The sequence below is a fragment of the Cyanistes caeruleus genome, chromosome 1, assembly GCF_971803275.1.
Source record: "Cyanistes caeruleus chromosome 1, bCyaCae1.hap1.1, whole genome shotgun sequence".
Taxonomy (NCBI): domain Eukaryota; kingdom Metazoa; phylum Chordata; class Aves; order Passeriformes; family Paridae; genus Cyanistes; species Cyanistes caeruleus.
Genome location: NC_141701.1, coordinates 27,673,897 through 27,701,390, shown reverse-complemented (window position 1 = coordinate 27,701,390; position 27,494 = coordinate 27,673,897). Strand labels below are relative to the sequence as shown.

At 34.7% G+C, this 27,494-nt stretch overlaps 1 protein-coding gene across 10 annotated transcripts in view; it reads left to right on the top strand.

Annotated features, from left to right (window-relative positions):
- RALYL (RALY RNA binding protein like) overlaps nt 1–27,494 on the top strand; it is a 362,753-nt gene that overhangs the window by 301,168 nt on the left and 34,091 nt on the right. For all 10 annotated transcript variants that reach the window (XM_023920825.2, XM_086883786.1, XM_023920824.2 and 7 more), the window contains 2 exons: nt 9,607–9,639; nt 23,886–23,933. In XM_023920825.2, coding sequence (XP_023776593.1) covers nt 9,607–9,639; nt 23,886–23,933 — 81 coding nt within the window. The remainder of the gene's footprint in view (nt 1–9,606; nt 9,640–23,885; nt 23,934–27,494) is intronic.

The window sequence follows — 27,494 nt, the reverse complement described above, 5'->3', positions numbered from 1 at the left end:
GTCATATTATTCCTAATCTGTATGTTAAGTCCAACAGTTAGGATAGCAAAACTCTCTTTTTTTAAAATCTTCCTATTCATTATATTAAAAATACTCTTAACTCCCCTTAAGAAGGGGACAAGGGCAGGTTTTGCCTCTCAGATCCTCACTATATGATAAATCTTACATTTTTATCATCTTTGTTTGCTTTTATTCACCATCAGTTTTTAAACTATGGCCTTGACATGGATCCATTTAGAAGTAGGTCCTACATAAAGACTAGCACTTTTCTTTGTAGCAATCTCCTCTCAAGTAACTCCTTAGACTTATACAGTATTTCCTCAGGATTTTTTTTCCTTTGTTAAGAGGAAATTACTCCAGTTTATACACATCTGCGCAGGAGCTGCATCCCTTTTTCTATCTCAGTACTCTTCCTCCTGCATGAGGTGATAGATGGTACCGTATGAATGATGTTGTTTTTTAGCATAGCAGCCCAGATACCATAACCCCATTCATTCTCAGAGATTAGCAAATTTGGAGAATAGTCTGTTTGCTTATTATTGTGGGTTTTTTTTCCTGGTGTTTAATTTTCTTTCTTACTTTTTTCTTCTGCTATGAAACCTTTTAATAGATAGAAATATGTTATAGATAAAATATCCAACTGTAACCTTTTTTCTTTCATGGTTTTTAATTACTGTTTATACCACAGTAGAACAGAAAACATACCCTCCATTTCTGATCGCATTGAAATATTGAAATTATTATGACTTCTTTCTTATTGAAGAATTTTTGCTGCTAATATGAATGAAAAAACTTTGGTTTGTAAATCAAAAAGTAAACTCCTAAAAGATCCAGAATATTGATTGGTTTGCCTGCAGGCAAACAGAAATAGTAGTTTTAGTCATGCATTTGCTTTAAATCTTGCCAGCCTGTGCCCTATTCCTATCCCTTATTACACGTGAGATTTCTACCCTTTATTACTGCATGGATTCTTGCATTTAATTTAAGAAATAAACAGTTTGGACTTGACATGTTGCCTACCATATGAAGACAATGTCTTCTGTAGGTGTTCTGCTGTATTTCAGTTAGGCTAAAATGACTTCAACATATCAAAAAAAATCAGAAACTGACAACATGGAATTTTTTCTACACTTGAGTTTTAGTAAAGAAGGCATCATAGAAACAGTATCAAGATTTGCAGACCCTGCTGCTCAGAAACTCTCTTAAAAGTAAGGGCATAAGTTTCATGACAGAGAATAGAGTGCCTGTCCTGGCACTGCAAATGAGCAGAAGAATTCTTCATTTTCAGGAGTTTAGTAAACCCTTAATTGCTTCAGCAATCAGAGATGCAGAACGCTGTGCTTCAGCAAACCACTTAGTGGACTTGCAATTAGGCATTGGTTCTCACATAATGTAACACCTCTAATTTTACAGAAGGCTGTAATTTGGTCTGGGAGCTGCTGGTGTACTGCAAGGGCACCGTTTAAGTGGTTTACAGAAAGAAACAGAAATATGATGCTGGGTTATAAATTTAGCACTCTGCGAATAAATAAGGGAGGTTGGATAAACAAGAGACTGTAACATATTTTAAAGTTTTATGAATGATATTAGAAGAAGAAGAAATTTAATGTATACTTCATTTGAAAGAAAATGGATTGCTAAGTAAGATTACAAATAGCATGGTAGGCTGAGTGCAACACAGAGGGACATTAGCAACATATTGTTGTGCAGTGAATTATAAAAATAAAATTACCATGTAGCTTTATTTCTTGGTGAATTCTGTCAGTCTTGAAGTCTGAAAATATGTTATCCACCCTGCCAGAACTGATACTTAGTGCTGTTGATGCATAATGTTAAACGTAATTTTATTTTTTAAAGAATGGGTTAGAAATTGCATGATTTTTTGGTATTGTATGCTGATATTTCCAATACTTCTGGCAAAAGCACTGGCTATTTTATTGAACAGTAAAAACATATTCATAATCATATGTGATTTGTATCCTAAGAAATGAGCATTTTCTGGTACCTATTGGCATAAAAATATATGTTGCATTTTTCAATTTTGCATGAGTGGGATTACTCTAGGAAACAGCATGACAAGCATGAATCTTACATTGTTAGAGAAGTGACCCTCCTCTAACTTCTTTAAAGTGTTAGTAGTGTCATTGAGGGAAAAAGGATATTAAGCCTCTACCCTTGGGATCCTCAAAGGCAATGCCTGCATTAACCTTCATCTCTTTGTGACTGCAAATAGCCACACAGCAAAGCAGTATTGATTGTGTGTGTTAGATCCGTCAACACTGCTTTGTTCAACCCACCCTGAAGAACCCATTCAAGATGTTTTTAGATCAGTACATATGACCTGAGCGTTCTTACTCTGCTTTAGAGCAGAAAAGGGTCAGGTGAAATCAACTTCATGCAAAGAATGATTAAACCTGTGAGGAAGAGAGCTCTAAGGCACACTACGTAGATCACTATATTTTTCTCAAAATTCCATCTTTTGCTCGGAGCATAGCTATTTGCAAAATTCAGCAGCTAGTAAAAGTCACAGGAAAAAGCAAATAAAAATTGACAGTGGCATGGAGTTATTTTCATTCTTCAGGTTTTGTTTCCTTTGCTCTCTTGAAAAAATGTACCAAATTGAGCATGTTTTGAGTTTGGGAAACTTGCAAGAATCTCACTAGGAATCTGAGTGTGAATGTCTTCATTACTGGAAACATCACACAGATGTGTTGTGTGGGTTAAATTGTTAAAGTTTAGCTTATAACTCTGTTTTGCAACAGATTACTTTGGTGGCATGGCAGGAAAATGGAATCCATTATTATCTAAGATTTTCAAATGTAGATTCTGGATCAATTTCACTCCAAGTCACAATTTAGTTTTCCTCAGACATACTACCAGGATTTAGTCAACTATGAGAATCCATGACACCATTTATGTTATCTTTGCAAGCTTTGGATTCATAAAGGAAGATGCAGCAAAATCTAACCTGTAAAATCAGATAGGATATGGCTTTTAAATGACTTAGAGCTTTTGGGTTTCTCTCTCTTCTTGATGCCTAAAATTTAGGTCACCTATTTATGAGTATTATTGGAAACTGCTTCCTTTTTTCCTTTAACTCCCCTTAGATCTCCATGCCAGCCTTTCCTGCCTCAGCCCCAAAACCCTTTCATCCCATGTTATAACAGAAATGCATTCAGTATCCAATATGACAGTGTACATTTGTACTGGTATATCAAAACCAACTTTTGCATGTGCTGGTTTATGTCTCATCCTAACCTCTTGCTGCTGTGAAAGTTAGTATGGGGAAGAGGCATTTTCTTTAAAGCAATTCCTCCCTGTAGGTAGAGATACCTTTTATTCAGCTTTTCAACTGTCAAACTTCAAAGATAACTCCAAACAAATTATTAATTACATTTTACTCACTAATGGCTAAAAGGTTATCTATCCTAGCTACCCATGGGGTAAAAAATCCTAGAGGCCCCTGAAATTTGTACTTATGTCAAAAATGTTTATAAATTATGTAAGAAACAGATTTTGCTAGGAAAATAACTACATTTGGTCACATACTATGTGCATCTGATATATCTGATACGTACACTACACATGAGTACAGTTTAACATCAGATATCGTTGACAGCACCCTGTGCTAAGTATTCCCTCAAAATCTTTTCCAGCAGATACTGCTATGGCACTACCCTGTCATGGTAATAAGTAAGTGCTAAGTAGAACTGGTTGAATAAAATGCACTGTATCAGTAGTCAGTATTTTTTGCAGGTTTTTTTTAAAAAATAGAATAAAATAGATTTTAAATTAATTTAATTAATTAACAAAACCTTGCACTTATTTTCTGTTGTCCAGACATATAAAATGCTTAAAAATAATGTAATATGTGTGTGTATGTATATATATATGCATATTCTATACACATACGAAATATGTTCATATGCATATTCCACATATTCCATTTCTTTCACTTCAAAATACTGAAAAGACTAAAGGCACCTCCATCTTGCAGCATATTTAATGCAGAGTAAGTGCATGAATGCAAGCTAAACCCAAGGGAGAGCAGAAGCATTCCTACACAGGAAATCAAGCTTTCTCATGGAGACTAACTATAATTTTCTCTGTGACAAGAAATTAAGCTATGTATGATCCATATCACCTACAGATGTCTTGGGAAGTTAACTTCTTCTGGGTACAGCTTCTTCTTCATGGACTTGGGGGAAAAGCTGATGCTTCAAGAAGTGATCTAAGTTATTCTCAATCTTAAATAATTAAACTAGGCAAAAATAAAAAAAATATTAGAAAAAGTTATCTTTTTTAGTCAGTCAGAATGTGTAATGTGTTGTGATACTACACAACACATTACAGATAAGAGACTAAATATGTATTATACATGTATTAAGGATTATGTATAGATCTGCACAGAGAGAGTCTGGTAGCCAAAGGGATAATCTTGTTTGATAATCTGTTTATCCCTAGAGTGCTTACTAGTGTAGTAGCTTTCTTATTGAATAAATTCTTCAGTAATTAGTAAAACTTAGTTTTAGTGCACTTGAATATTTCAGTCGTGACCTTTGATTAATGATGATCTGAGACTAGAAGAGAAGAAGAATATTCTGATTAAAGGACACTTCTCAATCAGCTCTGAGGAAAAATGTTCTCATATGTCCCCATAACTAGCAGTCTCCTGTTACTCAGTTCTTCCTCTCTTGAAAAGTTTTTTTGCACTAACCAGCCAGTACTACATTTTATATATATAAAGTATAGTTCTTGTTCTCAAATTCTCACTCTGCTCTTCTTTTTTAAATTTCATTACACTGAATTCAGACTAATTCTTCAATTAAAAAAAAGATCAGATTTTAACTCTCTTCACTGAATGATTAAAAATCAGCTTTTTGGTACCTATCTTACTTGCAGCAACATTTTTGTTAAAATATTTTATGCAAACCAAAGTTAAATAGAGCATAACAATGAGTGTTCATGTTATTTAAGGTGTCTGTCTTTCCCATTGGCCTAATTCTTTGTCCATGGTCATGCAGGGGTTAGATTTTATTTTCTCAGCTTGATTATGAGACTCTCATATGAGGAAATATCAAGAGCTTTAAAAATGAGACTAAGTCTCACCTATCATCTGTCTTATCATTTATCCACCAGGTCAGTTATCACATCAAAGGACTAAGTTTGTACTGAGAAATGACACTTCGAGCTCGTAGTATGTTAGTTCCCACCCATGGCTTGAGTGATGATATTTTGTGCTAGAATCTTTATGTTTCAATAAATAACAAAAGCACTTAGGTCTGTGGAAGATAACTTCTTGAGGCACTGTGAAAACGAATACATGGTATTTGACATTATGTAATATTCATGAAAACAGCAGCTGGTTGTTGTTGTTTTTCTAATCAGAGTTATCAATTACAATGTCAACCACCAGATGCGAGTGGAAGTTATTAAATTGGTTAGAGACTGTTGTAAAAGTTGACGTATACCTGTAAATTTTTCTTCCATTCCCTCTGCTTCTGAAACACTTCTGATAGATTAGATCATTTATACAGTCATTCTACCATTTATTTGCTCCAGAATATGACAGAGTTTCTTGATAAAGCTTGTCAATATTTATAAAGATCTTTATGGAAGCTTCAGAAGACAAAATGAGCTTCTTACCCTATTCTATTTGACAGAAGGTACTGACAGTGTCCAGGAAAATGATCTTGGATTGAAATTAAGTCACACAAACTAGAAAGGAAGGATTACCTAGTGTACACCAGCAATTGTTCTTTCAGACTCAATAGATAGTGTAAGTTATATGAAATTAGATTTCTTCTGTAAATTCAGACATGTTTGTATTAGGCTTGCTAGCATTGAATGAAAGTATCGGGGGGATAGCAAATATTATAGTGCATGTGCCTTAAAAAGAAATTAGATGACAATCTATAACACTGCTTAAAAAGTTCTGAAGAACAACAGTTTTCCATCATTTCAAACCACAAACTAAACATTCAGAGAGAAATGCATCCATGTTTGATTACTGTGAGTGGAAATGTAAGTTTCTTTTGAAAGGTCCCTTGAGTTGTTTTTGTAGTTTTAAAATTTAATTAAAAAAAATAAATTTAATAAAAATAAAATAAACAGGGTGGGCCATAAATCTGAATATTCTTTCACTATGCATATTTCTGCTAAATCTTTGGTCCTGCTAATTCTTTGGTTCCTTGAGTGCAAAACAAGACATACTTGACAGGTAAGTAAGTCAGCCACATCAGTCAGTCTAAATATACATTAACACTATACTGAAGTCCATAATGTTTTTCAGTTACCCTGATTTTCCTATCTGGCAGGAATAAAAATGTTTATAATAGCCTTGAAAACTCCAGTCACTTTTCATGCATTTTAGATGTCAAACAGCAAATGTGTGATATCAGCAACACACTCAGTTAATCCTCCTTAGGAATTCTGATATAAGGTTTGAAACCTAAAATGACTCTGAAAAAAATGTTTGTTCTTAACCCGTTTCTTTGATTCAGGGCAGATGGTTTTGTTTTTTCAACAAGTCAGAATAAGAATCCTAACAAATTCATTAAATTCCACGTGTTTTCCTACTAAATCCTTAAAGATTAAATTATGTGACCACCATGAGGAAGAATATATTGATTCATAATTAATTACCTTGGAGAATCCTTGGCTAAAATCCATTTGCTTGTGTACTGCACTGAGATTGTTAGAAATGTTATTCACTTTGTCCTGTACAGTTTTGGGAAGGAGAGGAGAGGATTCTTTAACAGGTAATTATATAGATTTATGTATCTTGGGTCAGGTCTCAAACGCAGAAAAAGTCTTGCCTGTAATCTTAATAGGACAATTATGGAAGAAAAGTAAAATTTGCTTTGGGATCTTGGTGTCGTTCCATGATTTATTTACAAGTCAAAGATGAATTCACATACCCTTAGTCTAGTCACATTTCCCCACACATTTGCATGTTGCATGTTGCAAACCTTGAAAATTTGTCCATCTGGATGTTCAGTCCATGTCAAAGATGGAATTTAGTTAATTGCCATTTTTATAAGAAACCTTAGCAGCAAAGAAAATAATAAAATGAACAATTGGGTTAGTCAGACCTTGTAAAATTTCTCTCCAAGACAGGTCGCAAGGAGAATAACATGAAATGGGAAATCTGTAGGGTCCTTATTTTAAAAACATTGTGGCAGTAACATATCAGTGGGTAGTAATCAATTGCTTATTGCAAATGATCTGTTCCATTTAGTGACTGGTTTTAATTGAGCAACTTTTTTCCTCCTGCAAAACTTATTATATGTAGATAAGGAAAACCTTAGCTCAGAAAATCTTAACCAAGAATCAAAGCAAAATACCACTTCAGTCTGCCATGTCCCAGTCGTGCTACTGATTATCCTTCCTCCCTCCTATTCAAACTGATATATTGCCTTGGCATGTTGACAAACTGACCTTTTCTGATGGGAAAACCATTTCAGGAAAGAAAGAAAAAATCTCTGTCTCTCCTACTTCACCACCATTCCTTCATAACTAAAACATGATTCCCTTCGCTGTCTAGCTTAGTATTTCTTGGACACAAAAATATATTTTTGCAAAGACAGTTTCTGCTTTAAGATTTTTCCTGAAGGTGTATGACTGCACTTCTCTAAACTTATCAGGATTAGTCTTTTTGCAATATGATTTTGAATTTTTCAAGAATTCCTCAAAACTCTGGAAAATTCAGTGTATATTAGGTTAAAAAGAAAGCTAAAATGCATTTTGTATTGACAAATGTCACCAGTAATGATGATATAGGATGTTATTTCATATTGTGTTGCAGTTCTAAATCTTTATATTAATTTGCCATATACTGAATTACCAAATAAGAGGCCAACAGATAATTGTATTCCTTTACTGTGAGGAACACTTGAACTAATTAAAAGTAATGCAGCAAATTATCTAAAACCATTTAGTCAGATACAGAGAGAGGTCAAACCTAGGGCAGCACTATTTAAATTAAATTGAATCCAGCTTGAGAATGGACTTCAAATAGATTTTTAATCGCAGTATTTTGTCCACAGGGCATTCATTCTATCACACACTCTTTGTTTTCAAGTAAAATACATCAGAATGTCCTCCATCAGAATAGTGCTAGGTCTCTCTTGATTACAAAATTTCTGTATTATGAAGTATGTAAGTATGTTCTAGGGATTTCATTCTTTGGTCATCTTACTTATAGTTAATTTCTCCAGCCAAATACTGAGTGCTTCCCCTGACTGATTAATTTCATTAAGCAGAAAAAGAGGAAAGAAAAACATGACACTAGCTGCAGGAGAAGGGTGAAACCCCCCATGAGGGCCCTGCCATTCTATTGCTCTCTGGCAGCACTGCCTGAGCACAGAGAATGCCAGGCTCAGATGTTCTTGGCACTGCCCTGACCACAAGGTCATGCAGCTTTGGGATTCTGCTGTGCTTCCAGGTGTATGCAAAGCACATCAGTGTTTCCTCTTCTATTCTTCTAGTTCCATGTGGATTTCAACCCCAGAAAGAAATAGAACAGTGAGCTATAGTCATTAAGTCAACAGAAAAAAGGACCATATTTTCAATACATTTTGGAAATTAGATGATGATAATAACTGACCTGGTCTATTGGTTTGTGAGTTTTTTTGCACAAACCCTCTGCTGAATGAATGAGACAGTACTCAGTTTTTTACAAAGAGAACTTTCATGAAACTTTTTTTTAAAACATTTACTATTTACCTTCATTTGCAACTAACAATAGCTGTTTAATTATATTTCAAATATTTTATTGTGGGACCAAATTGGTTTCAGATTCATAGATTAAACATTCAGTTCCACATATAATATGCTTTGATTCATTAGAAACACTTTTATTAAAGGCTACAAAGACATATTAATGACCTGGGCTTTTTTTTTCTGCTCTGCTTAACAGAGTATGCTCAGTGGGAATCATAACAGAACATTTTTGCGTGTCATGTAACCACACAAAATTACTCAGCTGTAAATATGCTTTGAACATGTCTATAAAGGACCCTAAAATCACATACTAATGGTCCTATCAAGCAGCTGATATCAGTATACTCACTGAATCCAGAACACACTAACAAAATAAGGGCAGCCAGTTGCAGATACCAGAGCAGGAGCAGTGCCTGATAATAGAGATCAGGACTCTTACATCTGTCCTGGCTGGATGGAAACTACCAGCAGAAGAGGCTCCTGCCAGCGTGCAGGTGGTGCATCTCCTCACAGCCACAGCAGGGAGTGGGAGAGCACCTTTAACCACTGGGTTTAGAACATCTAGATCTACCAAAACAGGTGCAGCACATTTCTTATTCACTCTAATGCAAATATCCACACTAGTCATGTGAATCTCTGAAATTCAAAGGGCCTAGGTGCACTGCTTTGTAAATATTTTAATTCTAGACCAAAGCTCCATTAGGTAAATGGGTTTTTTTCCAGAATTAAGCGTCTACTAAAATGAATCAGGCCCTACTCTCATTGTTAAATTTTATCATTAAATAAACATGACATTGAGAATGACTGTTTTAAACTCATTGTATAATGGTTCTTAAACACAATAAATATCTATATTTAAAACTTTTGTTATTTACTTGACAGACTTGAATCAAAGGAGCCTTTCCTGTCCGTTGGGTAAGTAAGAATATGTATATTTTCATGGATATTTATATATTCAACAACTGTACAATATAATATATCAGATTAGGTTGAACATAAACATCCTGTTTCAACATTATGGTTATTTACTATGCTTAAGCTTATGAAATGTAGGTTTTAGTCAATAAAGTCAGCAGTAATGAATAGTTTCCTTCTCAAAAATAAACTATCTATATTTTGCCTTTATTGACTAAAGAAAACTTACACTAAAATACATGAAGGATTTAAATGTTGCATTAAAAGGTAGCTGGTTTATTAATTTATTTTCACTGACTTTATTCAGAAATCATTCTAAATATCATCTACACCACTTGTCTAAACCATGAAAAAAAAAATTGATAGTGTCCTTTAAAAAAAAATGTGATACTTCAACAACAGAAATAAAATCAAAATTATGAATTTGAAAAAAATCATATTTTAGCCTACTTGTAAATCCCTTCACTCATATGCATATTTCAGCTATAGCCTTTATAGTGTCAGTCACTTAAACCATTATATGTTTGCTATATTAAAATTATAATTTATCATGCTAAAAAAATTATTTTTAAATGTTTCATATTCTAAAATAGTACCATTCTTTCATAAAATGTAGACTAATATATGTATTAGTAGCAATTATCTGCATTTTGAGTCTGAATTTCATCTTTCATGCACGATTTTCCTTTCAACTTTTTTCTTGAAAACTTTCCAAAGTGACCTAGCATTCTCTCTCCCTGTTTTCCTTCAGAACTGTATCTTTTTTATGTGTCTTCACTCTCATTTTCCGTTGTTCACACCATACTTTGTGCTGTCAAGAATATAAACTTCAGACAAAAGATCCCGTACAAAACATCCATTTAAGGGTTAATTCTACCATAATTATCAGTAACTTCCAAACTGTTGCACTAATTGCAGAACTAGAAGTTAACTTCCAGTTCTGAAGTGCAAAGTAAAGTTAACAAGTAAGAAACTGTACAAATTATGATCAAAATAATTCAGAAAATTAGCATAAACAGGATTGAGATATGTCTTGATTTACATAGCATAAAATAACTCTGGTTTTTTTTTTTTTTTGAGTATGTTTTGGATTAATTGCTTGCTGTTTTCTATTTTCTACCAGCTCAAAATTACTGGAAAATATTTGGAGGAGGTGTGGAGGGTACACTGCTCTTGTTTTGCATGCCAATGTCCAATGTCCAAATTTATTATCAAATTCGGTCCCTTCTGTTAATAAATTTCATTACTCCAGTTTGTAATTTATCCTACTGAGTTGGCTTTTTGGGGGCCTCCACTATCATAATGAAGTGATTATCTGAAAATATCAACTTTAAGATTAAAAAAATAAGCTTCTTGCCATTGTGGTTAAGGATCAAAATTCTAAGTACAAAAATCCAAGAAACAAATAAAAATACAATGCTAGTGGTTATAATATTTGCCACAAAATAGTAAAACCTACTTCTTATAATGAAAATAAAGAACCATGCTGGCAATTTTAGCTTATTATACTAGGAGGAAGTACTGTGTTTTAACCTTGGGTTTGTTTCCATATGAGCAGATTGGTGGCTACTCTGTAAATCCACACTATGTCCACACAGTTATTGTATGTCACTTTGTAAAAGTGATTCCTCTTGGAATTTCTAATCTGCATAAATAGACTTACCTTTTCCCCAGAACCTTTCAGAAGTTTGCATGTAATGTACTCAAATCCTTTTGTGAAAGTTCATAATAATGAAGATAGATAAAACCTACTAAGATTATTCCCTGTATGCTACTTTTGCCTTTTACCTCTGTATTTCCTTGACCCCCAAGGAGGGCATCAGAGGGTTAGACCACCATGTTCTATGGAGGGGCCCAAACCAGCACACACCTCTTCAGTAAAAGAGATGCTCCTCTTAGTCCCACAAAAACTGGGGAGTTCTCAATGAGTTCTTGTGTCAGGATCTGTGTCTAAAGTTTTAGCCCATACAGCTGCAACCACCAGGCTTTTAAAAAACAGTAATGTTTGCAGAAGAAGTGCTGACTTAACCACGATTAAATAAACACATGGGTGCCCTTAATGGCTCTTGCAGGCAGAGTTGGTCAAAACACCAATCTAAATTACTTTTGGCTGCCTACAGATGGCTTGATCCTGCAAAACCAGCCTCCCATTCTTCTGTCTTCTGTAACAGATTTGTTTCCACATTTTCATTATGCTGCTTGCAGGACCTAATTAAGCTTTTTCATTTTGCTGTGCTTAAGCATACAACTTCTTGGTGCTTTTCCACTGCTTATTGTTTTGGCAGGGGAAGGGAACGTGAAGTGTGGCAATCCAAGACCTCAAGACCCCCACAGGTTTTTGAGCTCTGCTTGTATGTGCAGGGCTGCAATCATCCCGTGAGAGATCCCACAAAGGAAAATTGGTTGATAAAATGTTGCTTTTTCCCCACCCTCAGAAAGCAGCCGGAGAGAAGCAGAACCCAGCTCTTGCTGTTATAGTTTGTGTCTCAAATGCAGGGAGAGAAGACCTCCTGTACTCCCTTGGTAAAGACAATTCCAATTATCATTCTTTCTACACAAAGTGCATAGCAAAGAAGGAAAACCCACTCTCTCTTACTCCATGTACAAGGCAGAGGAGTAATTTGGTGCTGAAGCCATAGTAACATCTTTGATTAAAGTCTCTAATGGTAGCATTCAGGAGCAAATATTCAGCCTATGCAGTCTATTCAGATAGAGTATCTGAATGCAATATTATGATTTTTGGGCTAAAATACGAAGTAGAGTTTGGTATTTTTGTTGTCTTCCTTTGCCTCTTAGAGGTGAAGATAAAATCCTTAGGGAAGGATGAGATATTTATTAGTGCAGAGTGCTGGGTGACAGCCTGTAAGGGCACAGGATGCTTTTCTTCAGAATGTTATTTCCATACTTTATGGACTTTGTGTTCATATTTAACATAAGCAAGCCCAAGAGGTGTCTGGAATTTAATACCTTTTCATGTTGTATGCCATTCATGTTCGTGTAAGTTCAGTATAAAAAAGAAGTCATGCAAATGTTCAGTGTGTCTGGAAGACTTTAATATGAGAGGCAAGAGTTTTGGTACAAAAATCCACCCCTGAAAATGCATCATATTAACTTCATGCAGGAAAATTTGAAAGGTTCAGTCTTAAAAAGACAAATCAAGAGTCTTGATAAAAAATATGGACACTGCAAAATGGACACTGCAAAAAGAGCAACTAAGTGCCAGGTCATATTAAGTTCATCCTGCTTTGTGCAAAGGATGTTTAATGTTTTAAAAGCAATATATATTTAAAATACCAACCTCTTTCAATTAGCCATGCTAGCTCTCCATTGTTTGAAATTTCCTAAAAGTAATGATGCATAATTATCACCTCAAAAAAACAGTTATCATTCTCTCTAGATAATTAGATTGGTTATCCAGTTATTAATCACCAGCTATTTGTTGGCAGCTGATTTATCATAGCTACCTAGATGCAAGAGTTTAGCACTTGATAAAGTTCAGCTAATACTGCATGCAGATTTGTAACTGGTCATTGGTCTGAGCCTTAAAATTAAAATCTCATTTTTTAGGATACAGCCAATGCAGCATCTTTTAAAGCTTGCAATAATATTATATGGTGAATAGAGGCCATAATTATTTGAATTCTTTGAATTAATTATTTTTGGTTTCTAACTATAATTGTATGTAACTTCCATAATAACACGTGGTCAGTATAACTTCAACACATGCAGAGGCAGAAAATTCCATCATGGGAACTAATAATTTTGTCAAACATGTAAAAATATTTCTCTTTTCTGTCAGATGTCATTTCATAATATGTCCCGTAATGTTGAATTCAGAAGAGACTGGGAGAGAGAAGAGAGGAACAACTGATTTTTTTTTTGAGCCTTGTGAAAAAAGATTCATTTACTGCCAGCTGCAGAGAATGGGATTATTTCTGGAAAAGCAGGCAATACCTCTTCATTGAAATGGTCATTGAAAATGCATGTATTATATACATCTGGTTATCAGCTCAGAAGCAATCTGGTCTCTGAATTTTTCAATCTTTTTATAGTTTTTTTGTTTTGATTGATTGTTTGCTATAAGCAGTATAATTTTAGGTGGAAAGCCCAGAGAGAAACATAAGTGAAAATTAATGCATTGTATGTATTTATTTAATGATGAATAGCTGTCTTCATGGAAGAAAGAAGAGAGATACAAGTAAAATTAGCACTAATTAAGGCATTTTTACATTTTTAGTCAAAACACTAGAGGTCTGTGTTAGCTACATGGTCCTCTTTCTAGAAAGTATTTGACAGTAGAAAATACTGAAAAGCCATACTTTTTCCAAATTATATCTTAATCACAGTAACTTTCAAACACAGATACTTACTTCTACAAGAGACAGAGTCATTTTGGTGGGCTCAGATTCTTGGAAGAACTTGGAAATGCTTCTAAAATACAGAAAGTAAATTTCATTCATTTTCTTCCAGAAGATTAGTTCTAAGATGCATCAAATGGCTTTAATTTGCCATTCACATTTCTTCCTCTTGCTTTGCAGTGTTTTCTTTCCTGCAAGGCCATTTTGCAGATCTATAGGAAATTCTGCTCTCATATATTGGATTGAGGGATCCCAGTCTGCAGAAGTGAGATAGTTTAAATAAAAGCCTAGTCTTTGCAGGGTGTCTTAGAATAATACTCAGTCCACTTCCAAAATATGCAAGTCTTTTCAATTCACAGCCAGTTTTTTGGGGGTGTTTGGTTTGTTATTGATTTTTTAATGGACAATAGTCTGTAAGGCACAAAATAGAATGTAGCCATGGAGCATCCTCTGTAACAAATTCCATCACTCTTGTTCCTCATCCTGGTTATCAGGTAGCACCGCTGGAAGGAGCAAACACTGTTCCTACCCAACTTCTGAAGAGAGAGAGCTAAGAAAATTGTTTTCCTTCAGCAAAGGAAAAATACAAAAAGAAGAGATATTAGATTCATTTTGCTCTGTTATTATGACACAAATAAAACCACCAACCAGAACATAATCTTGTAACTCTTATTCATATTCAGGTCAGGTATTCAGGAGCTGTTTTCATGAAAATCACAGGAGAACTGAATACACTTGACAATTATTTAAACTCATTGTTTAGACCCAGGCAGTAATTTCAGAAAACCACCTGGGCTTTCTGACTTAGGCAGCAGTAACAGATTCTCTGCTTTTGCAGAGAATATCCCTTAAAACAGCCAGCTCTTTGATTAGGAGTGAGGTTTAGCCTGGAGGCAGGAGGCACATGTCAGGGTTCTGCAAAGACTCATTACTGGGTGGGACTTGCAGAGTAGTCGTAGAGAGACAGGAGGGATTTGGGATTTGACAGCACATATGGATATCTGTGGAAGACACTCAGAATCTATACCATTTCATTTCAGGTAGTAGTACTGACATACTTCTCTTCCAGTTTTCCGAAACCCACAAGGCTTAAGCTTTTCTATAGCTGCCTACTTTCCATTATTTTATGACCGAAACAGGTATGAATACAGCTATTTCATAAAGTTAGAATTTCTTTTTTTTTTTGCTTGAAGCTCTCTCACAAGAAGTAGTTACAAAGCTACAGTAATAATAATGTTGGTCTATTGCTGTGACTGAAATTTTCAGTGGTTTTGTGACATTACTCAATGTTTAAAGATCCTAGATTATGTACTTTTTCTACTGATCTGCAATCTAAATCTAATTATTTTATTAGATTATGGTTTCTGTATTTGCCTGATTTTTTCATTCTATATCACTTCCACTTTCCCACACACAGAGCAATATATGTATTGCCAAAAAAAGACTAATGATTTAGCCAGAAAAATGTTATTTTCTTAATCTGCAATTCCTAAATTAACTTTAATTTGCAACAAACTCAAGAGCCATTAATCTTAAAAAATTCTTTTTCCCCTCTCTGACTTTAATAATATCAGTAGCAATGTTCTTCATAATTGGGAAAGGCAGTAGCACGAGATCACTCTTTTTCTTTTCTCGTTATTCTATTTCCCTTTCTAATTTTTTTTACTGTCAACTATTTCTGTCTTCCATAACTTCCCTTTCCCTAGCAATTCTAGAAAGACAGTACATATCCCTATAATTTATATGTTGGTTTAGTAATGAATAATTCCTCAGCACTGAATATTTGTACTCTCAGCTATGTAACCAGACAGTCAGGAGGTTTTCTAGAGGAGGGAAAATTATGCACAACAGAATGTTTCTGAAGGAAGTTCAGGAGGCTGAAATTTTCAGGGAGTGTAGGACAGAAATCTGGGAACATAACAGAGAAGAAAGTCATGAGAAAAGGACAACTCAAAGAAACAAAAAGGGAGATATTTTCTTACAGTGGAAGATGGAGGGAGGAGGAAGGACAATTTTTCTGGGCAGTACCCTCACGGTGGAACAAAACAATTTACATTAAATTTGCTTTTTTGTTTTCCAAACATCAGTGACCGACCCATGACTTACAGAAAATAGTATTTGAAAAAGTCTATGTTAGCAGTATTCTTATTTCCTGTTTCTGAGGTATCAACAAAGCATCTTGCCATAGTAATCTATATGGGTTTCTGTGAGTATTTAGTATGAACAAGCTTACTGTGGCAGTCACGTGAAGAAATATCATGAGACCTAGCTCCCAACTCAAAACACATCTGAAAATTGAAGCATTTTTCATCCTTCTTATGGCTGTCGAATAAGAAAGACTTTATTTATTCTTACAAGTTTCCAGATCGTTACAAAGAAGTTTTATTTCAATTTCTTCCTCTTGATAGATATATTGAAAGATATAATTCTGAAGTTTTATATTTTGAGTTTCAAATTCCCTATAATGCAGTACAAATCAGTTAGCCTGTGTCTACCCCTTGCTGTTCTGCCTGTGTTTCTCTAACTGCTTTTTACAATAATAACAATTGTAATTCTTCTTAATATTAAGTTCTTAGCACACTAGGCCTTAAACAAATATTTCAAGTGGATCTGATGGCTGATTACGCACTTGAAATCAGTTTGATCTTTTTCACCGGAAACTGAAATTTGATCCATCTAACCTAACATCTTACATGCACTTGAGCTACAAGAGAAAGATAGGCTTAAAAGAGCAAATGAAAGGCAGCCAGGGCTGCTATGTGAACTTTTACTTGACAGTTTGCTTCCCACCCTTCTGTTGTAATATAACTGCCAGCTCCTTGATGAAGAGATTCCTTCTTTGGAGTTCAGCCAGCTGTAATCATAGCAATCAGTCAGTGGATTTCCTTCAAAAGTTACTGCTCCACACCAGTCTGTGTATTCATTGGCTTTCTAAAAAGTAAAGTCAGGAGCAAGAGAGGAGGCAGTGCAGAAAGAGAGGAACACTGTTTGTGCAGAGCAAATTGGAACTTTCTGATGTCTTTCATGTTAGTTAAAAATTTTTAAAAAGATAAAGAGCTTCAGGCTAGGAGTTATTGCCTTTATTGTTGTTCTGTTAATAGCTTTTGTGTGATATCAAGGAACTACTCACATCTTGCTTTACTGGATCATTCAACTGTGTATTTGCATATTGTGGTATAACCCTAATTTGAAATAAAATCACAATATGTCCTGATTTTAGGCAAGCTTTCAACTAATAAAATGAATTGGATCATAGATTATTTTCTATAAATTTAGCTTCATCTGAGATTTGACCTTCTTTACAAACCACTTTCCAACTACCTTGGTATATAATGCCTTACACACCATAATTTGAAGAGAAGCAGTACTATGTCAGGAGGTTTTATGATCATATTCAATAGTCTCTGGCTCACACTGGTGTTGATTTCAGGAGTCTTGATTTTGGCTGTTTTGCTTCCAGTTATTTTGGGGTAAAGTTTTGCTTAGTTTTAATTATGAACTGTAGTTCAAAAGCACTATGTAGGTATCCAATGATTTCAGTGTTGTTTTTTTATCTCCGGTTCAGACCAGATTCTTATAATCCTCACCATTCTTCAAGCCAAAGTTCAACTTTTTCCACTTTAGCCATACATGCTCTTTGTGCATGCACAGGTTTAACAGGTTATAGTAACTTCAATGCTGATGTAGCTAAAAAAAAAAAAAAAAAAAAAGAAAAAAAGGGAATTAGGTCATATTCTGCATTATCAATAGTAGGATAAGAGTTTTATTGCTAACAGTTTAATCCTTCAAATTCTTTCATTTCTAAAGTCTTCAGCTTTGGTTCTGAAATCATTTAAGGATCAGTTTTTCTCAATAAAATTAAATCCTTCACAACATATTAGAGCATAATTAAAAGTTGGAGAATAAGCCTTAAATGTGAAGTAGAAATAACAGAGTGAATCTGTCATGCATGACCAGGAACTGACAGTTAACTTTGTTATGGTAGTAGATTCTGTTGCTAATGCCAATTCAGCTATTTAATTTGAAAGGTATAAACTGATTTCCAGCAAATATAGAGGTTTGGGTTTTTTTCTTCTCAGTTGCCTCTAATCCTGTATACAAATAAATTTAAAAAAATTAAAAAACAAACAAAAACTAAATACAAAACTGAACAAACATTCTGAGTTCTCCACATGTGAATCCACACGTGATTCTCTTTATTCTCAAGAATAAGGATGGAAGGTTGAATCAGCTGCCATCCTGTAGCCTGCTGCTTTTATAAAACATTTTGATAACCACACAGATACATTTACATTACCAATCAGTATGATTTGACTTCACAAGTTGCACTCAGGACACTGAAAGTTCTGTCTCTTTCACGTCTCCATTTTGCTGCTTTAAACCCTGAGCTACTCAATACAAAATAACTAAATTACATCAGTAAACTTAATGTAAATGAGAACACAAATTTAACTTAAGCCTTTTGACAGCTTGAAAAATGGAAAGGAAAGCACATGATGCAATTTTCTAGATTTCTTTTTTCTTTTACATGAACTGTCACATTTCACTTGATTAATTTTTTGTGAGCCATGCTTTTGTATTTCATTCAGTGCCTCTAAGACAGCTTCTCTGAAAAGTACATAAAGTTTCAGAGTTCTGTTTTTTCTAATCTTAAATAGTCTTTCAGCTCCAGTGCTACCACTATGATTTTCATTTAATCTGCTGTTCAGTGAAATGCTGTGGAAACACTAAACCCATCACTTCTTCCTACATCTGTCAGTGAGAGTGTGCAGACAATCTGTAGCTGTCAAACCAAGTCAAATGACACTCTTTCAGTGTATACAATATTATTAACAAATTGGATAATCAATCACATGTGTATGGTTTGACAGCAGTACCTTGAACATATTGAATTTAAACCAGATTTTTAAGAGGCAGGACCCATCTCTCTGTACTAGGGAAGAAAAAATATCATATGGACATTACAAACTCCCCAGTCAGACTCTACAATTAAAGGACACCCTGAGAAATGGTTGGGCCACTGGAAATCTTTTTCTTTGCCTTACTATAAAATGTTCCCATGGGAAACATGAATAATTGGACATTACTTTAGATGACAGAAAAACGGTTTTGCAACAGGAGGAGAAAGGCCAAGGTGATATTAGGCAGGTTTACACAGGTATCTTTATATTAAAAAGCTACTATTTTGTTTCTAAATATCATCAGGATAATGTTGTTAAGCATAGGCTGTGCCTGCAGCCACAGTAAATAGTTTTAATCAGGAGGAATTTTAATACTTAGCTGTACAGAAAATTGCTGGGGTTTAGTTCTGCCTGCATCACTATTGTCTGTCTTGCTTCTATAAACAGCTCTGGAACCACATGATCCAGGTGAATATTGATCTCAATGCCTCTGTTCTTGTTTGCTTCACAGGCTTTGCCTAATCCTCTACAGGAAAATGCTTTAGTGTTTTAATTACCTGACTGTGTATACACAACTTTAAATATTTGTCCAAGTTTTGCCTAAAATTCAGGTTGTAAGTTCAACAGTTTTCCCAAAATACATTTCACTGGCATGAGAGTTCTTGGAAGAGAGGATGAGAGTAAAGAAGAAACATATCTAGACACAGAAAAAAATACATAATCATATTGCAAATAAATTCTGCCTAGTGCCTGCAGAAAGATACGTCAATGGAAAATGGAGTACTGTATGTCAGCTTTTCTATGTATGCATGTGCTCCTTGGACAAAATGCACCTCTCCAGATTAGAATTGCAAAAAATTTTTTCCGTTTTGCAGAAAAAAAAAAATCCATGTACAGTGTTACATTCCATGCTGGACTACTTGAAACTCAACTCCTTATTTTTGTCCCACTCAAGAAAAAATATATCTTGCTTTTATTAATTGAATAAATGTACAGAATTAGAAAGGAAAAAAAATCTTTATTGACTTATGGTTACAAAATTACTATGCAATTTAATCCTTAATTGAAATATCCAAATAGTAAGTTATGTTCAATTGTTTGGCATTTTGGGATAAGTGATTGGGGATTTTGGTGTTAATCTGTTCTTTTTAACTCTATGTATTTGCCCTCATAACTTCCTTATGGAAATGAATGTAAAATACTTCTTTGCAATTACTTTTCCTCTTCCAGCCCCCTCTTTTTTCCTGTAAACATCTAATATATTAGTTGAAGGAATCACTGAAAAATTTGTCTTTTGGCAGTAAGTTTGTCAGCAAAAAAAGCAGGCTCTGGAGAATGTTCTTTCTCTGCAGGATGTACAGCCTGAACTGTAAAACAGCAGTGTCCCTCCACTTCTATCAGCATTCTCATCCTTACCTAAAATTGAACTTTCTTTAAAGTAAAGGTGGGATTCAACCTATCAATTTGATTCATGTCTGAGAGGGTAGGTAACCATCCACTGAAAAGTGCCTGAAATGTCCACCGTTCTTTTCAACCGCTTCTGAAAGTAACTTCCATCTGATTGATTTTCTAGCAGGTAAAGATTCCATCTCTCAATGCTCTTCTCTAAATCATCTAGTTACCCTCACTGACTTCCTTTTTAACATATCAGTTTAGACAGATTCTCTTTTACGCTCAACAGGAACAATTTCTAACACTCGTTTCACATGGCATGAGAAATGATTTCACAAATGATTGGAATACTAGTTTCAACCATTAGGTTGATATGTGCTTCCCAAAAAGAGTTTGATTGAAGGAATATTGCTTTTGTATTTAATATTTTTATTCAGGCCTCACAACAGAGAAGCAACCGACAGTATAAATGGTGATAGCACTGTCAATTAAATTAAGATACATTATGCCTGGTTTGTCAACATTTATGATTTAAATATGTCTTTGTACCTGTGGAAAGAAAAAGCAGTATTAGCTAAGGCTGTTTTAAATGGAAGATAAAAGTCTTGTTGACAGGAAAATAACAAAAGCTATTTCTTCTGTGTTCTGCATTAACTCTACTAAAGTTAGAATAACTCCACAAGAATCAGTTATACCACTAATGTTTGGAGCTAAGTTAAAACAAGATGTGATCATTAGTTTATAAACATATTTTGAGGGCATAGCATAGAGAATGGAAAAATGATTGTACTTTTGTAGCAATATATGTTCAACATCATAACATCCATAAGTTTATTTCAAAGATGCAGGAGTGTAACACCCTATTTTCCCACTTGGCACATGTGCAACTGCTGGCATGCACAGGAACTTTGAATAAATACAGTATCATAGCTCTGAAAATATGGCCATGGGGGGAATCATTTATTCTTCAGGCATACACAGTTTTAAGGATATGCATAGTGTTAAGTGAAACCAAAAAAGCTTGTACAAGATTGTCTTGGTGATACCAAGTTAGGAAAAGGAACCATGTTTTTTGCTTAGTAAAAGCATTTTTTATTTATTGTGAGACACACGTAAAGCAGTGTCTTTTACTGTCTACTGCATTAATATCAGCATCATGCACACAATTCTATTGTTAATATTGTAGAGATGCCATATGTTTGTGGGTAAGTAATCTGCCTGTTTACAGTGCCATTAGGAAACTGCTGACTCCACCAGTTCACAGGCTTGTTGAAACCTTTCTCTGCTTCTGACCTGCTGAGTATTTGGTATTCAACACTGTATGAGTGATTGCCTGCTGCCTCCATTACACAGGCTGTTGGGTTGCTAAGGAATAACTCTCAAGAGGTTAAGAGCCTTGCAGTCACCTTGATCTCAGTGCCAGTGATTATCTGTGCTAATTTTCTGCATGGTGTTATACTGCAGCATTGACCAAATCTTATGTCTGTCCCTTTACAGAAGTAGGAACAATTATGGCTGTATATGGAGACAAGTACTAGTTGTTTTCTCACTATAATCTCTTCAACATATTATTACAGATGAAACATCATCATTCAACTTAAAATTTTCATACCCACTGAGGGGCCAGCAGTCATTCTGTCCTGTGAGCCAGAGCTGAGTTACTACAGAAAAATACAGTCATCCTTCAGCCTTATTCTAACTGGTGCCAGAGAACTAGTCTTCACCAATTTCGTGTTCTTCAACCTTGAAAAAGTGAATTTGTCCGGTCTTTATGCAAATTAAATAAATGTCAACTCCAGGAGAAGGGTTTCATGTGACAGGGCTTTTAAATTTAATATTTTTTCTTCAAATTGTCTGTTATCTTCTACTTAAAAAAACACACATTGAATACTAAGTGTGGGCTTACTGAAGCTATTAATCATTCAGCTAAATAAAATCACTAGGAAGCTGTGAATAGCTGTAAATGAAATAATAGCTTTGATACCTGCTACTTCTTAGTTTCATGCAGACTGGAGTGAAAGACAAAATTAGAGGTGTCATATAGTGTAGGAAAAAAAAAATTCTAGTTTTGCATTAAGATACAGAAAGGTGATCACTATACACAGTCTACAATAATTTGATGATATTTTGCATCCTCTACCACACACAGCTGCTGGGTTCTAGTCTCTCAGGACTGTTTAATTTAGTAAATGTTTCACATGAAATGGATCTTGGGATTTCTTTTCTCAAATAAATTACAAAAAGGGCCACGGCCATCTTCAGCTCTCATGATCTTCAACTGCAATATTGTGCAGGCAGAGAGTACAGCTTATTCTATTATTTGCAGTTGGGCACTTGCATTTGAAAGAGGTGTGCCAGAGATGGAAATTGTGCCTGATTTGATAGAATTCTTGACACATTTTTCAAATTAGGCACTAAAAATCCCATTTTGCACAATGTTCAAAAGCATAAATTATCCACAAACTCATTCCCTGCAAAGAAAAGCTTATTTAATATGTAGCTGGTCTTTAAGGTCTCTTCCAACCTATATCACCCTATCATTTTATAATGTCCCCTTATTTTCAGGGAAAACTTTCTTTTTTGCTTTTTCCTTTCTACCTCTCTCTTTTCTACCTTTTAGATTTCTTACTTAAAGCTTCTCCTTCTTTTGCGATACTTTCTTCATGCTTCTTACCCTCACTATTCATAATTGTCCTTCTCAGGACAGTGAAAAACTTAGAATATGTGTTACTAGCACATGTGACTCTTCCATGCAGAGCCTTTATTGGCTCAATGGTTTGTTGGTTTGGGGGTTTTTTTGGGTGTATGAGATGTATAAGACTTCTCTGCTATTTCTTCATCACAAAAGTAGAAAGTTGCTAATGGAATGCAAAACAAGGAAGATCAGTCTGGGGTTGACTTTGTTATTGACAGTTCAAAAATAGTTTTCTCATGGACTTGTGCAATTTTGCATGTTTGTTTCCCTTGACGGTGCCTGGTTTTTCCCAGATATGTGCATTCCCTCCTGAACCTGAGAAGAAATTCATCCCTGTAGCACTTATTTAGCACTTATTTTTTCAACTTTTCACTTTTTTTTCTTTTTGATGAAAATAATTTGGTGGACTCAAGGACCAGCAAGAAGTCCAAGCCTTTTCACGTTTCTCTAAATCAAAGTGACTGTCTTAGCTCACCTTCTCACCCATTTCCCACTCTTTCATGTATTTAACTGTCTTCCTCCTGCACTGATGATGCTACGTTAGACCAAAAAAGAAGAGGGTGTCAGTTTTGGAATGCTAACTTCATTTGATCACTCAGAGAATTACACTATAATGATCCTCTAATTACAGAGCTGTCTCACTGTGTTAAATCCTTTCTGTATGTGCTGTCAGCTGTTTACACAGTTCAGCGTGCCCCAGACTTCACATTTCCAAATATACAGCGATAGCTGACAACAGCATTGACAAACATAGTGTACATTGTACATGGTACAAAAGAAGTGGAAGGACTTTAAAGAAGGGATAAAAATTTGAGAGTAAGCCAATATTACCACAGAAACTTTAATCAATGTGCATTTTCCTATAAACCAGTTCATTCTTGTTTTTCTGTTTTTCCACAGTGGTTATGTCTTTGATTATGATTACTACAGAGATGATTTCTACAATCGGTATGTGTTCCTGTATTTTTGTACATCCTACATAATTTCTAATGTTTGCTGATAATGTAATCCCATTATTTGGTTAAACAGGCCAGTTCTGGTTTTATCTATTATTCATTGCATTATTTCTATCGTGGATCAGAAGACTATTTTTAATAACTCACAGAGATTACCACCACCAAATGCATGCTTACTAAACCTTTTGATTTTATCTTTCTCTAAGAGCTTTTGGGGTATTTGCTGTGCTGAACAGTTTAATGGTAGTCAGAGTTCTTCTAGTCTTACTTTCACTGAGATCTATAGTGGCTGTGAAAATCTTCAGTATGATGTTTCTGGCTTGGTCTTTTCTTCTTCTGTATGAAAAGATACAATATCACATCAATAATGTTCCAAGAACTTTTAGAAGTCTGGAAGAAGCTTGAGTGAAGCAAAAGAGCAAGCTACAAGACAAAAAAGAATTTGGATGCCTGTGCAACTGGAGATTCTGCCTTGAGTAGTTACACACAGCCTCTCTCATCACTGTGAAAATGTATTTATTCAGTTGTAGCAGAATGCCCACAACACAGGAATAGCATGAATGATCACAGATAACCAGCTTGTTATCCAGCAGTGCTGTGTCTGCATTAACACAGCTTGGTTTGGCACAGGACAAGTGAATCAGAGAGGAACAAAGCATTGCTCCACCAGCCTGTTCTAATCTGATATTTATTTTATGTCAAGCAACAGACAGTAGCAGGGGAACAGTTTACACCCAGAAGTTAAGTTAGCATGTGCTATATATCTTTCTGCTTAGGAACACAGTAGGAAAAATGTAGAAACAATATTTTTATGTTTGTTTTCTCCTGATGTGGGTGCAATTTGAGCCACTAGTTTTGGTTTTGCTTCTAAATCATCATGCCCTCTTTGGACAAAGATAAAAATAGTGAGATATAAACATATGAAGTAAAAGCTATCAAAGCAGTTTAATCCTGCTCAGCCCAGCCTTTGCAGTAATAGTAGCACATGTTCTGTAAAAAGTTAATTTCCATAGGCTTTTACTTTTTTTTTCTAATGTTACAACTCTGAACTTCATCTGTGGAATTGTATGTTTTTAAACAGAATAGTGTTTCTCATCTATGCCACATGAATATTAAAGTTATATGTCTAGTTTTTTCCTCAATTCTGTATGTTATGGGTAGCAGAAATTATTAACTATAATGGTTACATTTTTACAAAAAAAAAAATAAAAACAAAACAAACTTATTGGATATCAGGGGTTGTTTCTGTTGAACTTGGTGTCTCTTGATAGTTGTGTTGTTATGGAAAACCATTGACAGTGAAACGTATCTATAGATCTATTCAGTAGTATAATTTTTTAATTTAGAAGTCTTCCAGAATTAAGGCAGCAGAACTTTCATGGTAGAACACCTGAATATGAGGTTGGCCTCATAAGGCTGGACATGCTGGTCTTCTGAAAATAAATATACGTGAAGAGTCTATTTTAGATAAAAGTGAATGGAAGGGAAAGATGAAAATCTCAATATAGTAGTCATGGAAAAGAAAATCCCAGTGAAAATTTGGTGTACAAATTATAGGAAATATAAATTAAGAAATATAGTCATGATTCTTTGACTTTCTGAAACTCTGAACTTTCTGAATTTCTATGTTTTATCTCAAATCATAGATCTTGTTTTCTAATATTACAACCAATTAATATTAGTAACTTTCTAGCCTCCCTGAAGGGAGAATATGTCTTTCTTACCTTGACTAAAGCAGTGATGTTGTCAAAAAGTGTTTCAGGAATAGATAGAATTTTTAAATAAAATATATATGAAGACAGATTGGCAAGATCAGAACTGTAAATTTAGAAGGGTGACTGAAAGAAGAGGCATAGTTGTATGCACACTAATGATTACTGGGGCAAAGAATTGCTTTGGAGCTGAGCACTTCTCTTTATCATTTCTCATATTACAAGCACAAGAAAAACAGGCATGGTATATCAAAACTATAAATGGAAGCATTATTTTTTAAAAGAAAGCATCTTATTGGAATATATAGAATGTGATAAAACAAAATATCAAGCCCAAAACTTTGCATAATTTCACAAACAAAACTAGTAATAGCTAGATAACAGTCATTTAGATAACTGTTCTTTTAGATATTTCAAGAAAAGGAAGCATTCTTTCACATTTCACTATATTATCTAAATACAAACTATTGGAAGTTAAAAAGAAAATCACCTTTGGAATAATAATGGCATTATGAATTTTTGCATGACAGCTTATAGCACTTCAGAAACATTTTTTTTTCCAAGTAACATCAAAAAGAAGTTTGTGACCAACCTGCAGACCACTTAATATGATAAAATGTGACAATAAACACTAATATTTGTGTTTAAAGTAGAAAAACAATGGCTTAGTGTTCATCTTACACATAATTCTTTAGTTATGTTAACAAGGGCTAGAAGTTGTTCATTTGTGGGAATATTTGAGGCCATGGATTTCAGTCAGTGGGTGTGACAGGACATCTGTGTCACATTTTGTAGACAGCTATGGAAAAGGAGGGAGATGGTTACACTTTCTGTAGGACTATAGTACAGACAGGAGTGTGGTTTCATTTAAGCACTAGGTATGTACTTGCCAGAAAATGGGTTAGAAGATTTAAGTTTGGCTCTGCTTCGTGTTCAGCCTAGTGTTAGATGCTGTGGTGAGTGAATTAGTTTCTTTTATGTCTGTTTTCAAATGTGTATCTATTTGCCCAGCTGGGTAACAGTACTCGCAACAGTAAAAATTAAACATGCAGTTATAGATTTCCATAATTACCAGTTTCAAACAAATTTGAGAATATTTTATGAGGCGATTTCTTATCCCTCTGCTTCAGACTATGAACTGGAAATCTTCATTTTCTGAACTTTCTTCTCCTGACCGATCATATCAAGAGCCCATATCTCTTATGTTCTAAATATACCTGTAGCTTTGATTACCTTTTCTATTGCCTTTATTTCCCTCTACCTGCTATCGATAACTGCATTTTCAGGATTAGGCTATTTTGTTTGGGAACAAAAGTTCATTTTTTTCATAGAGTATCTTTTATTGACTGTAGTAGTAAAAGTCTGAATATCTGCCTGCTACAGTGGTTTTGGTTTGAACATTTTTTTTTAATTTTTTTTTATTAAGCATGCTTGGTTATTTTAGTATTTCTACACCAATTCATTCTTCCATAAAGAGAACCTACGCAAAGACTTATTTCACAAACTGCAGGATATTTCTTTATGGTGATGGTTGTCTTCAGGAAAGTTCTCTTTTGTACTTTGTTTTTACATCTTTAAGAATAGCAGATAGAAAACTAGAATTTAAGCCATGCATGTAATAAAGGAGCTGAAATGTCACAATAAAATGTACTGTTGGCTGTGAACAATGAAATTATGTGGACCTGTGGAAAGCAAGTTACAGATTTTCCATACGGCAAATAGCGGAGTCCCATAATACATCCTTCATTTATATGACACACAAAAAATCCGAGCTGGTCTGTGCACCGGCGTGTGACTGAAATCTGAATAAGGCACGTAAATGTGCATAGGTCCTTGAAATC